Raw genomic sequence first — 14,326 nt, 5'->3', positions numbered from 1 at the left:
ATATTTTGGTTAACTTTAAACTAAAGAGAGTTGGAATAAAACAGTGTTCCTAGGGGGAAATCGTACTTCAGTCAAAAGTGAACACAAAGGCTTTTGACTTCTTGAATGCAGAAAGGAAGAGAAGGGGAGGTGGTGTACATAACCCCGAGGCTTATTGCAGCTCATTTGTGATCGGTCGAAACCATGGTTTAGAAGAACGTTTGAACGAAGTGGGCTTTTATTTACGGCTTCACCAGAAAGATACTTATTTTTTGCTTATTGGGAACTGGAGCCAGGATCAGGTCTAAAAAAACACGTGAACCCGACATATTGCATGTGAGCCAAGCAAATTCCATTTACTATGTACATAGAATCACAGAATTGCAGAATTGGAAGGGACCTAGAAGAATCGCCTAGTCCAACTCTCCTGCAATGCAGGACTACGCAGGGATTGAACCTGCAACCTTGGCATTATCAGCACCTCGCTCTAACCAACTAAACTATCCAGGCTCCATTGGACTACGTTAAGTCATAAGAACATAAGAAGGGTCTGCTGAATGAGGCCAATGGCCCATCTATCTTTCACAGTGGCTAACCAGATGTCAGTGGGAAGCCTGTAAACAGGACTTGAGCACAAGAGCATTTTCCTCTCCTTTGGTTTCCAGCAACTGGTACCAAGTATTACGCATAGGTCCCAGATACCTGAATTCAGATTTAACTTCTGAGGCAAATTCCCTGCGTGGCTTTTGCAGGACAGGTTCTGTAGGGCATCGTGGGAAGCAGTAACTCATTCAGAAATTCAAAATGTATTATATATTCTAGGCCCCTGAACCTCTCTCTGATGCTTTTGAAAGCATAAGAGTGCTTTCACGAATGATGTAAGGAATGAATTTCGTTCCTGATGCATGCATCCTGAATGGGATGCAGAATGCAGGAGTCATTCAGTGTCTCTTCTGATAAGGGTGATCTGTACATTCTATTTATTAACAACAACAACAAAAATTAAAGTCTAATTCTTTTGGGTATTGTTTGTGAGAAGGCTATCGCAGTCCACATCAGATAACAGAAACTTAATCTTTGAGGCTTGTTTTTGCAAGTCTTTCTCGGAGTCTTAATTCCTTTATCATCCATTGCATCTCACGACTTAAAGAATGTTTGGGGTAAATGTCAATTTTATATCACCATCCCTTACTTTAAAAAAAAAAAAAGCCTGATTTGCCAGATGAACAAGTATATTGAATGGATTTCCATAAAACTAGGATGTGAACATCTCCAGGCATAGAGACCTGCCTTTATAACACTAAACTCTAACAAGGCAAGCAGAGAAATCTTTAGGTTTGGTTTCCTAGATCTCGTTTATGTGTTGTATCAGCTGGTTAGAAGCCAAGACAAACGCTGAACAGTTGCCATTGTTAACAGCAGGTGAAAACCAGGCCATTGGCTACTGGCTGCTGTCTTCAGGGCATACATGAGTCAGCCCCACATGCTGTTTATAAATCCTGTAGATTACCTATTTTGCATCTTCCGAACAATGGTCTCCCCTCTTCCCCCCTCCCCCTCCCCCGTAGGCTGGCTAGTCCTGCATGTTGATACTCTAGATTTTGAAAAATCCCACCTGGCAGTCAACCAAGAACAATGAAGTACTATTGTTTTTCTGGCTCGAAAATAAAACTATCCCAAGTTCGTAGACAAAACGGAGAAGTACGTGGAAATTAATTTGGTGCCAAGTTATTTCTCTGTCTGACAACAGACTTCCCGAAAAAGCATGTCACTGAAGATTAACCGTGGCCAGGGCTGCAACGGGTTGAGTGTTTGCATGCATGTTGCTGATTGTAATCAGAATACAAATGTCACGAGAAGCCGTTTCTCTGCGTGTGTACCCATGAAAATTAAAATCGGACAGCAGCAATGGAGCCTGAGATAATAGCATATAATCACTCCTAGCTGCCCAAACAAATTGGCTTGCATTTGGCATGGGGTGTTACTGTTAAGATAATGCACCTCTGGTTATTCTGTTGAAGTTCTTTTTCTAATTTCCAAAGGGCTGCAAAAAAGCTAAGGGGGACAATTTTACTACTAGCTCTGAGCTCATACGTGGCTCCCAGTGAGATGTGCCCCACTCTCACTGATTCCAAGACAAAATGAAGTTTGCACAAGAGAGGTGCAGATTGACCCCCTCCATCCCCAGATAATGAGTGTGAACTTCTCTGCATCATGTAAACATCCAGCTGCATGGAGTTTGTATGAGCTCGCTTTCCTTCCTAGAGAATGTAGAGGATCTGAACTGCACCCTGGGGCATGACAGACCACCAACCACCTTTAAACTTAAGAGGTTACTGTGACATGTGCTCCCCTGCCAGATTACTGGTGGGTAGGATTGGAGGTGGAGAAGACTGTGTTATGAGCCCCTGCATTCTGATGTTGCTCAGCGGCGCCAGTTATAGTGTCTGCAATCAGAGCATTCTTTAGGAAAGATTTCTGCCTTGTCAGGATTCAGCTTAAACTTACTGGCCCACATCCAGCCCACCATGACCACGACATCCAAGCACTGACTCAGCACATGCGCAGCCACACCAGACGCAGCGGAAACAGAAGTAGAGCTGGGTGCCATCAGCATATTGATGATAGTGCACTCCCTATCCCCTGGTGACTGCGTCAAATGACTTCCTAAATATATTGAACAGGATTGGGGATAGAATTAAATTCTGCAGCTTAACAGCCAGGGTGCTGAGGTCTAGTCACCCAGGGCTACCCTCTAAAACAGGCATGGCCGTACTTGGCCCTCCAGCTGTTTTGGGACTACCAACTTCCATCATCCCTAGCTGACAGGACCAGTGGTCAGGGATGATGGGAATTGTAGTCCCAAAACAGCTGGAGGGCCAGGTTTGGCCATGCCTGCTCTAAAACATGTACTCCAGGGAGCAGCAGAACCTCTGTAAGACAGTACTGTACCTGCCAATCCTAACCCATTGGAGATGCCATGGCTGATGGTATTGGAAAGCCTCGAATGAAGCAAGATCACTAACCCCATCCATTTCCCAATCAAAGTCATTCATCAGGACACCCAGGGACTCGAACTACCAAAAACCTCACAGCCCATCAAGAGACATACACACATTTCTCTCAATACCAACACATACACATACACTCTCCTCAGCTCTTGGGCAGTCATAGAAATCCAGGTTGGAATTTGCTTATTTATTTTATAAAGTTTATACACTGCTTGATTGTAAAAACAAAAAACAAATCTCAAAGCAGTTTACAAAAGACAAAACAGTAAAACCAAGAACAATTCACAATCCTAACATACAAAAGTCAACTTACTAAAATAGATCAAAACTACCTAAACTTTATATACATCCGGGTAGGCTTGTCTAAACAGGAATGCTTTAGCAGACACCAAAAAGGGTACTGTGAAGATGCCTGCTTGATCTCAATAGGCAAGGAGTTCCAAAGTGTAGGAGCTTCCACACTAAGCAATCAAATTATTACAAATGTGGAACAGGTACTATGTGGCACCTGACAGTAGTGCCAATTCTGCCGATCAAAGCAGGTGAGTGGGCACATACGGGGTAATCTCATGTGCTACCTGTAGTAGTGCCAATTCTGCTGATTGAAGCAGTCAAGTGGGCCTATGGGGGCTTAATCCACCTGTGGAATGCCTCAGCGATCTCCCTCATCTGTCATCCAAATGGAAGACTGGAAGGTTCTCGTCCTCAAAAAGCCTACTGTGTTGTGTGGCAGAGGATTGATCAGGAAAGAGACACAGTGACATTCCAGCTCAGGAAAAGTAGGTGGAGAAACAGAGCCCCTGGCTCTTTGTTCCTCTTAAAAGCCATCCGGTTGATCACTTTATATCCTGACAGGATTTGGGGGCTCCCAGGTTTCAGCAGCAGTTTTTTAAAAAGGCAAGAGAGAGTGAAAACCAAGTTCGTTCAAAAGATGTTCACTTCTTCCAGTGATTTTTCTCTGGGGGGACGCAGGTGTGCGCATACCCCTAAATATTTTGTGAATCTTAAGTTTGGCCTCATTGAGGGGCAGTATTTCAATATGAGTAGGAAAATGAGAGTACCCCTAAACATTTTTTTTAAGGGGAAAAAAAGCACTGACTTCTTCAGCTGTAGCTGGGGAAAGTAAACTGTGATGCCATAACTCTGTCAGCAAACTGAGAACAGTTTCAGTCTTCACTAGACAAATGTTAAAGTACATTTTCTTGAGAACTGTAATAGTCTATGGCATGACCGTTCTTGTTCACCTAGCTATTGTGTATGTCATAGAATGCAGTTATGGGACTAATACAGAAGTCTATTAAGAACACTCCACTCCCTGGTCAGCCACGAAGCTGACTAGTCTGTCACCTGACTAGTCTGTCACCCTACCTAACCAACCTCGCAGGCATGTTGAGAGGATTATTTGGGTTAGGGGGAAAGCACATAGGGTGCTCTGAGAGCCCTTTGGAGAAAAGGTGGGCTACAAATGTAAAAAAATAAACAACATATTTCCCTTTACATTAGACAAAAAGTAAGTATAAAAAATGTAAACAGTGTTATTCAGCCAGGCTCGTAGGTAAATCTGCCCAACATTTGCATCACAGGACTGTTGCTTTCTAGAAACAAATACCCAGGCTGTGAAAATAACTTTGAAACAGGAGCATGGGACTTCAGTAGGATATTTGTTTAGCCTTTGTTTTGTCACCATGTATTTGTTCCGTGCAAATACATGTGGGAGCATGGGGGGGGGGGAGAGACACCCAGAAATTTGCAAGAAGATGCTCTTGCACTGGAAGTGTCAGTGTGATATACTGGCTAGACCTGGGAAGGCCAACATGGTGCCCTGTACATGTTAATTTAGACTATACTCCCATCAGCCCCTGCCAGGCTGTGGAAGGTGGGGCTGGAGTGTTGGATTTGGAGTGCGAAGGATTCGGTTCCCCCTTTCAGTCGTGGATCCCCTTGGCTGACCTTGCCCAATCAACATCACCTACCACACAGAGTTTGTAGTATAAAATGGGTTATGCAGCCCTGACTTCTCTACAAGAAGAGTAAGATGGAAATGCAACCACTACCTCGTATTTTCACGATACAGCCCAGTCCAAGAAAAGAAATCCTTAATGCACTGAATGCTTGTGTATGTTTTGACAGTAGCTTCATAGTAGTAACTTTGGTTTTTCCCCTCTGCCCTCCTAAGGCATCAAGACAGAAGACAGCCTGAGCCATTCGCCGGGGCAGAGTGGGTTCCTTAGCTATGGCTCTAGCTTCAGCACCGCAACGTCAGGACAGGCGCCCTACACCTACCAGATGCATGGTCAGTATGGCTTTACGTAGCTGTGCAGTTTGTTGCAGCATCAAACAGTTCCAATTTTTGTCAGATACTGATGGTTTATTTTGCAAGCTATGGTCTGTGTGTTTGGGACAAGACCATTTCCTCCCCCCACCCAGCCTCAATTGTGTATTGATGCTGTATTTTACTGATACTGTAATCTGCCCATATAGTTGCAGAATTAGGTGAGTTCACAGCAGAACAGGCTATTAATTGAAATGAGTAGACTTAAGTGTACCTAACTCAGCACAGGATGAGATGCTAGAAAAGGTAATAAGTAAGAACTAGATTATATACCTGGCAGAATTTATTATACTCGCTTTTGGTGTTCCCTGTAGCATGTAAAATTTCCTTCTTACTTTTCTAGCGAAGACTACTTTTAATATTGTTTATCCTCATCCTTCAGATGTTACCTTGGCAGATATGTATTCCTGAAACCATGTGTGCCACCTCCCCCATCCTACCTACTAGGCTTACCTTTGGTTTCTAAACCCAGCTGGTGAGCACATCAAAGCAGCATACTGTGGCTAGAGTGGCAGGGTCCTTTGTTGGGCAGATGAAAGGTTATTTGCCTCCTGCCACCCATCCCTAATGAGTTGTGTTTCCTTCCTACCTTCTAGTGCTACTCCAAGCCTTGAAATAGACACAAGCAACTCTCAGTTTCTGGATTTCCTACATCATTTTGAGAAATTGCACATTGGTGTGCTTATTTTCAAAATGCTTTCATATCTAATCTCTTACGTCAACTTTCTCTGCCAATTTGGGGTGGAAGATGTCCGTTCTGTTTACTCGAGGGACTTTTTCTTTTTCGTACGCAATGCTGATGCTTGAAAAATGCTATGTGGCTATTCTTCCCTGCCTCTGTGCAATTTATATTTAAGATGTATGCATTCAAAGAGCTCCGTGCAGGCAAGTAACCTTCAATGTCAGTTTTGTCTCTCCGTTGGGATTATAGGCACTCACTGAATGTTATTTCGTTGGTGCTTGTAATTTTAAATAAATAAATAAATGAGGCAGCTCCTTTTAAGCTTGGAACACTGTCCAGAGACTCCCAGCTTCTTTTCCGATCAAAAACAAGTTTCCGTTAGCTGTTCAGGAGAGGAGAAAGCTGCCCCTCCCCGTTTTTTTAACTAGCTCTTCATCTCTGGGGTTTATTTACCTTTCCAAAGTGCTGGTGAAAGCTCTGCATGGGATGCTTGGGACCTTCCTTCCTTAGTTGCTACTGAGGAATGTGTTCTTAGAACTTTCCCACACTTAGTACACCTGGGAGGGGGGGCCAGGATTCTTTCTCTCACCCCGCCTTCCATAAGCCACTTAAACGGAAAGCAAGGACTCTTTTCCCATGCATGGATTTAGTGACACCTTTTAGGGCCCCGTAGCTTTATTTTGATTGGTCTTGTTCTTGATGTGACGTGCTGGAACAGCTGTGAAAGCAGTAGCGATCCCCTGTGCCCATCTAATCAATTTGAGGTGCTCCTTAAACTTGACCTCTCAAACCAAGGAAAGGCATGAATTGCCTTGGGTGTTTTGGTGTTCCCTGTAGCATGTAGCTTGGCACGCTTGCTCAAGTTGCCTGTGCTTCTTTGTACCTCTGACTCCTTAACGTAATGCAGATGCTTTCTGCACGCAGCTTATGGTGGTGCAGAGTTTGTGCAGTGGTACCTCTGGTTACGAACTTTAATTCATTCTGGAGGTCCCTTCTTAACCTGAGGTACCACTTTAGCTAATGGGGCCTGCTGCGCCGCCGCCACACAATTTCTGTTCTCATCCTGAGGTAAAGTTCTTAACCTGAGGTACTACTTCCAGGTTAGCGGAGTCTGTAAGCCAAAGTGTTTGTAACCCTGCGGTGTTTGTAACCTGAGGTACCACTGTATATGGCTTAGGGCCAAGAAGTGGCTAGCCCTATCCAGTTGAGGGATGTGGGGCGGCTGGATGCGCAACAGCAGAGATCATTTTGTGTGAAACTGAAGAGTTCTTTTGATTAGTGCTAAACTGAAGAGTTAATTTGATTAGCGCTAAAGTCAGCTAGCTCGGAGGGGTGCAGGTGGTGTTGCTCAGCAACCAGGCATAGTGGCATGATGTTTGCTGAGGTAGCACATGGCCTGATTGGATGTGAAGTTCTGAGGAAGTTTTCTTTTGTATCTTTGGTTGAATGTTTGCCTCCTATGAACAAGCCTGAAATAAGAAAGACAAAGCTTCTCTGCTCCTTTCTCCTCAAAATTATACACTTCATTGTTCACTTTCCTCAGTAAAGTATTATCTGGATTTCTTTTCTCTCTGGCCTCTGTCTGCATTATTTAAATGACTTTACTAACAAGGACTTTATGCTCTTTTGCTGCTTTTCAGCTCTGAACCCCTTCGTGCTGTTTGTTTTATGGTGTTGTGTTTTGCTGGCTTATTCCACTTTATCAGTTGTACTGCAGTACTTCTCCAGTGTTACTGCGTTATTGCATTTTTGCTTTGTAGCACAACAAAAGTGCTGTGCAGAACCACAGAAAACAATGTGATGCAAAAATTTACAGGATTTTAGTTGGAAGCTACAGGACATGCACTGGCTGAGACTGAAGCAGTATGTACCCTCACAAAACTGATGTAGGCACACAAAGTATTGAAAGTGGGGTTATGTATAACTGTACTGATACCATCATGGGCACAAATAATCATGAAATCACCATAAATAGGACGTCTGGAAGGGGCCCCTGTGCTTTGGATCCAAACAGGGTTGTGAGAAGCAGGAAAATACTAGCCACTAGCACTGTCCAGCAAGCTTTTAAGAATTCTCACAGGACTGTAAGAAATTATGAAACAGTTTTCATGATTCTGCTTGTACTGGAGGTTCCGCAGCCAGTTGCACACGCCTAACATATTTGAATTTAGTTTTAACTTTTCTCTCGTCTGTGGCATACAAACTGCTCTTCTCCGAATGGGAGTGCACCTCTGGGTGTAGTACTTTGGTTCAACAATTTCGTTTTCAAAAAGGATGTTTGTGGAAGGTGACATTAATAGCAAAATGGAAGGTGGAAAGTCGCATGCCATTCTCTGTGGTAGTTATTTGTGTGTGGTTGTTTGTGAACAGGGTAATAAAAATTAGGAAAAGGCTTTCTTTTCTTTGTCATCACATTGTTAGAGTGGTCAGTCTTATTCAATCCCCCTTTTTAAAAATAGCTTCAGTGGAGTGGGGAGCATAGAGACTACAAAAACGATGATAAAACCAGACCCTGAACTTCTAGCACCAATGGGAAACTTAGGAAGCCCATTGTAGAAGTATGGTGGCATGTTTTGAAACCGTAACGCTACTAACCCTGATAGCGAGGTTCAAGCATGCTCCCTAACCACATTCAGTGCATGTTTCAGGTGGACCACTCTTGAAAAGCTCAGCTAATGCTGGCAGGTTGATAACTTGAGTCTGCGCCTCACCTCAACAAAAGTTTCACTGTTGTAGCATGTTGGCCTGTGGCCATTGGCACAAAGTACCTAGCTTTTTGGCATGGTTTGTGAGGTGAGGGGGGGGGCGGTAAGGAAGATCATAGGTGAAGAAACATCTATCACACGCATAAATCCATGCCGGGGGTTTGTGGGGTGCGCATTGCTTAATGTGAACATTCAGCATAAATCTACTTGTACATGTTTAAGAACGTCTCCCAATATTTATTGCACACATTAGCAGTAATGACTGGATGTTTCACTGACACAGGCTTTGGTATTTCGTTACATGCATTCCCTTGAGGTTCTTGCCTCTGAAACTTGCTTATGTGCTCTGGTGGTATAATTCCCAGCACTTCCTTGAGAAATGTAAATTACCCCTGCACATTATAAACATTAGATTCCTCTAACATCGTGGAAAGTGCAGGAGACGGAGAGGCTGTGCTTGGCATACTGTCACCGAGATGCTTAAGCTTCATAAAACTAAAACCTCCATAGAAAATTAGTTGTCCCCTTTTTTCCCGGAGATTCCCTCTCACAGCTGGTTTGCATTAGTTTCAGTCTAAAACTGTGGTGGCAGGACTGTGCTTCGTACCACAGCGAACTCAGTCGGGCTGGGAAAGGCCTTCCCCCTCTCAGAATGGCTCAGACCTCACGTTTTAAACAATATAAATATCAGTTCCTCTTGAAAAGCAAAGGCCCCTTTCTTCAAGGACTACAGAACACAGGGCTGCCTGTGCAAAATGCACTTTGGTTTAAAAGCCAGTGTGAAGAGGCGCTGGGGTAAGGGAGACCTGCAGGGCAGAGAACACAAAGGTTGGTCAGCAGCATTATGTTGCTGTGTCTACCGAGGGAGCGGGGCTTACATACTGCTGCGTTGGCCGTTGTGGTAGCAGTGTTGTCGGCACTGCCTTAGTTGTAATTGGATGTCACCCAAGAGTGAAGATTTTGACATGTGGTTGAGATCTGCCTTAGGCTGACGGGAGGGGGGTGGGCAGCCATTGAATGAGAAGGACAAAAGACCACAGCAAACATGAGGCCTAAACTAACAACATGTATCTGAAATCTGTGAACGTGGTTAACATCTGCATCATATGCAAACATTTTGGTTGTATGGGTATTTCGTTGTTCAGATAGCCTTCCATTTGAGAAAACAAACTGAGGACGTGGTGATAAACAAAGGGCGCTGTTGATTTATTTCAATTCCGTTTGTGGAATTGAAAATCCACAACCAGCCGCCTTATTGCCCCGGTCTATTGTCCCCAGGCTGCTTTATGTTCCAACCAGCACCACACATCATCTTCTGGTCCCTGAGGTCTTTTCTTAGTGATCCCTCCTTTTCTCAGTTTACTGACACATTCTTTCCCTCAGCCTTCTGCTGCACCTCTGAGCCGCTTTTGACTTTCTTTCTTGCTGAATTTACATTATTTACATTGCTATTTATAGGCTGCTTTTTAGCCGACTGGCCTTCAGTTCTGTCTACTGGGACTGTGTAGCTTAGCTCACCTTTCCTGCCCCCTGGGACCTCTTTGCAGCCCTCTCTGACTTCACATTGTTAATGCTTTCCTACAGCATATAAAGCTGTGTAAGGTTTTTCCTCAGAAACATTGGGAGGGGCTCAAATCATGTCTTCAGCCTGGTCAAAAACAAAGTAGGAGAAGGTTTTGTTAAACTGCAAAAGGGGCATGTGATAGAGGGGCTGCAAAGCCCTCCTTCACAAACAAGTACACCAACTCTCTCAGCACACAAACCATTACGTCCCTCAGCAGTCCATTGCTCCTGTGAATAGGGGAGAAAGTGTTGTGTACAAGCCCCTGCTCACCTTCGCTCTTTTATGTCACACTAAACAATGGTTTAGCATTGTGTCTGAAAATGGTTTGTATGTAAGGTGCAATCTTACTTCATTGAACCAGTTGGTGTTTTGCTCCTGTTGACACTATATTGATAACCTAAGTTGGCATTTGTCCTTTAGCATTAAAAGTAGATTAAAATTCTTCACATCTTGGTATTATGAGTAAAGCTTGTAACAGTGCTAGTTCCGAGGCATTCATCAGCTTGTGCTGCACAGGTATATGTTTCAGCTCTTTTTAGTTACCTTAAACTTTCACACACTGGTCTCATTTGCAAGGAATCCAGATGCTCTCCCTTCCTAATCCAAAACAATGTTACGTTTTATACGTACTTCATTGTCTTAGAAGTAGAGTTAAGTTCACATGTATGTATAGTTAATGTAAGAGGCTGATCCATGAGGTTTATTTACCGTTGGTTGATATGCGGATTTTTGCTCCCCTGCTATTTGTAACACCCTCAAGCTATTAAATGATAACTATAATTACCACATCAATAATACAAGTGAGGACTAGCCCTTAGCAAGAATAAGAGTCTTGTAGCATCTCGCAGAGTAACGACTTCATCAGATGTCGGAAGATACACTTCATCAAATCCAGGAAGTGGAATTCTGAATTGGCAAGCTCGGTGGGGAGGCAGAATATCAAAGAGTTAATTCACGGGGAAATAAAATGCAAAACGAATGGACAGTGAGGATTACCTGAAATCAAAATGACTACAGTGACCAGTTAACAAGGCCGTGTCAGTACTAACGAAAACGCCCTTGTGCTGGTAGGCTAACTCAGACACATCGTGTGATTTTGAAAACAAACCATAATATTAATTCAAGCCACAATTGACAGTTTTGTTTATATTTTTATTACATTGATTTATATCCCACGTTCTTTCCACGGAGCTCAAGGTCATATACATGGTTCTTCTCTTCCCCCACCCCCTTGGCCTGCCCCAATTTTATCCTCATAACAACTCTATGAGGTAAGTTAGGCTAGAAACTGTGACTGGGCCAAGATCTCCCAGCAAACTTCATGGCTCTGTGGGGATTGGAACCCTGGTCTCCCAGGCCAACACTCCAACCACTATATCACACTGCCTGATAATCTGTAATTCAGCAGTTTCTCATCAGTTCCCCTTCTGAAGTTTTCACTTTTGAAGAATGTCCTGGTAATGTTCTGCTGGTTTCCATTGCCATTTCTGATTGTATTTGTGTTCCTTTGCGCAGAGACAGGCCTGTCGGTCCTTAGCAAATTTCACACAAGCAAACCAGCATTTTAAAGTATTTGCCATTTCTGCTGGGAGAGAGTTGATATGGAGCACACGCCTTCTGTCTTTTGTATTGGACCAAGCTAGCTCACCAACCACAACAACAGAGCAAAAAGCAGTAGCTCCCCTTATAAGAGAAAATGGAATTCTAGATTCTGTCTGTAGTGAGCAGCTGTCTCTTATTCGCACATATGGCCGGAATGGAGTGCACTGGAAACGTGATAGCCAAGAGAAAGATACATGCATAAAACTTCTCACACGTGAAATTCATCTTTCTCTTTTAAACACCAAGAACCTTGAATCAATACATTATGGGACAGGAACCAATTTCCATTAGCAGAATTGAATTACCCAGAATGGCTTCCAAGCTGGCAGCTGCAGCAAAAGTAAATCCAGAGACATAACATTCCAAATATACAAGGGAAATATACATCTAAAAACTTGTGTTGCAGTTTTCTTGCCACCGCCCGCTCAAACTGCCTTTAATCAGTTTTAAAAACAAGCAAGGATATAACAGAGCACACTTCCACTCTGCAGCCTGCAGTTATGAATTATGGCCACAGTTCAGCAGACCTGGCTTTATGTGTGCATATAAAAAGTCCTGCTGGATCAGATGAAAAAGCCCCTCTGGTTCTTTTTCCCACGGTGTCCAACTGGGTGCTTCTGGCAAACCCACAAGCAGGACTTGGGGGCAACAGTGCTCTCTGCATTTGTAATTCTTGGGAACTGGTATTCAGGGTCATGGGCCCTTTGCTCTTGCCATCATGATATGTTGAGGATGCAAATTCCATAGTTTAAACGAACTGTGTGAAGAAGACATACGTCCTTTTATCTTCACTGAATCTCCAACCCTTCAAGTTCATTCCATGACTCCGGGTTCTTGTATGGATCTCTATCCACTTTCTGTACATAATTGCATACACTCCTACTTTACTCATTTTCCTCCTAAACCAAGTAGACCCAAACACTGCAAATGTTCCTCATAGAGAAGTTACTCCAGCCCCCCTGATCAATTTGATTCTCCTTTTTGAGGTGTGGCCACCAGAACTGAACACAGCAATACAAGTGTGGCTGCACCATAGATTTTGTTGTTGTTGTTTAGTCGTTTAGTCGTGTCCGACTCTTCGTGGCCCCATGGACCAGAGCACGCCAGGCACTCCTGTCTTCCACTGCCTCCCGCAGTTTGGTCAGACTCATGCTGGTAGCTTCGAGAACACTGTCCAACCATCTCGTCCTCTGTCGTCCCCTTCTCCTTGTGCCCTCCATCTTTCCCAACATCAGGGTCTTTTCCAGGGAGTCTTCTCTTCTCATGAGGTGGCCAAAGTATAGGAGCCTCAGCTTCAGGATCTGTCCTTCCAGTGAGCACTCAGGGCTGATTTCCTTAAGTATGGAGAGGTTTGATCTTCTTGCAGTTCATGGGACTCTCAAGAGTCTCCTCCAGCACCATAATTCAAAAACAGCACCATAGATTAGCAATTAGTAATTACAGTGTTAGTGGTGCTCAGAAGGAGGAGGAGGAGCAGGCTGGGAGAAGGAGGTGTTGGAAGCAGATGAGGTAACAAGGTTTGGTGAGCAGGAAGAGTCTGTGGCAGAGGGCAGTTCAGACTCTGAGGCAGAAGCTGGAGGGGAGGGGAGACAGGAGACAAAGAGGCAGGCTGCTCAAGAAGGCAGGCAGTCTCCCCCTCCTGCTGCAAACAGCTCCCCTCACCCCAGTCTCCTAGAACACACAGAGAAATGAGCAGAGCAGAGTGGGGTTGTGTGCTGGCACAGTTTGTGACTGTTTGGGAAAGACACTGGAGATGAGGAGGCTTAGGAAGTGGAGGGAAGGCAGGAGCCTTCAGCCTCGCAACTGCCATGTTGGAGCAAGACCTACTGGGAAGAGTTGCCAGGGTCACCAGGCCTGCACTGTTTTGGTTTCTTGAATAAAGAATTAATTTCACTGACACGGTGTTTTTCTTTGATTGCTGACCTACACTTGGCTCCAGCTCCTGACACCTCTTCCCTCTACATCCCTTTTTCCTTTTGTGCCATGCCTTTTAGATTATGCAGGCAGGGACTGTCTTGTTTTTATTGATGTTATGCTATATAAGCCACAGTGAGAGCCTACTCAGCTGAAGGGTGGGGTGAAAATACTTTAAGTGAATAAATGAATGAATGGTTCCTGGCTGTGAAATTAACCATGTGGGATGAAATAAACACATATTCTCCTTCTGTTTATTCCCTACTTCCATCTCCTTCATCTTTTGCCTCCCCTGTCTAAAAACCTTGGAGTGTAAGTTCCTCAATACAGCGTCCGGTTCTCGTTTGCAATGCGCCATGCAGAGTAATAAATATAAATAATAACACGGTGAATTGCTTTTGTTATTGTTACTAGTCACTCAGCCACAAATTAAAAAAACAAACAACGGGTCAGCCATGGAGAGGTGCTTCCTGGGCAAGATTGTACAAATTTACAGCTGCTTTTATGTGCTGCCAGCTTTTAAGTGTTGTTTTTTTG

General features: G+C 43.9%; 1 protein-coding gene across 4 annotated transcripts in view; it reads left to right on the top strand.

Annotated features, from left to right (window-relative positions):
- The window catches only part of EYA2 (EYA transcriptional coactivator and phosphatase 2), a 133,512-nt gene that overhangs the window by 58,817 nt on the left and 60,369 nt on the right, over positions 1-14,326 (top strand). For all 4 annotated transcript variants that reach the window (XM_081011283.1, XM_081011282.1, XM_081011281.1 and 1 more), the window contains exon 5: positions 5,167-5,283. In XM_081011283.1, coding sequence (XP_080867409.1) covers positions 5,167-5,283 — 117 coding nt within the window. The remainder of the gene's footprint in view (positions 1-5,166; positions 5,284-14,326) is intronic.

Source organism: Podarcis pityusensis, assembly GCF_964106645.2.
Source record: "Podarcis pityusensis genome assembly, chromosome: 6".
Taxonomy (NCBI): Eukaryota; Metazoa; Chordata; class Lepidosauria; order Squamata; family Lacertidae; genus Podarcis; species Podarcis pityusensis.
This window is presented reverse-complemented; position numbering and strand designations above follow the sequence as displayed.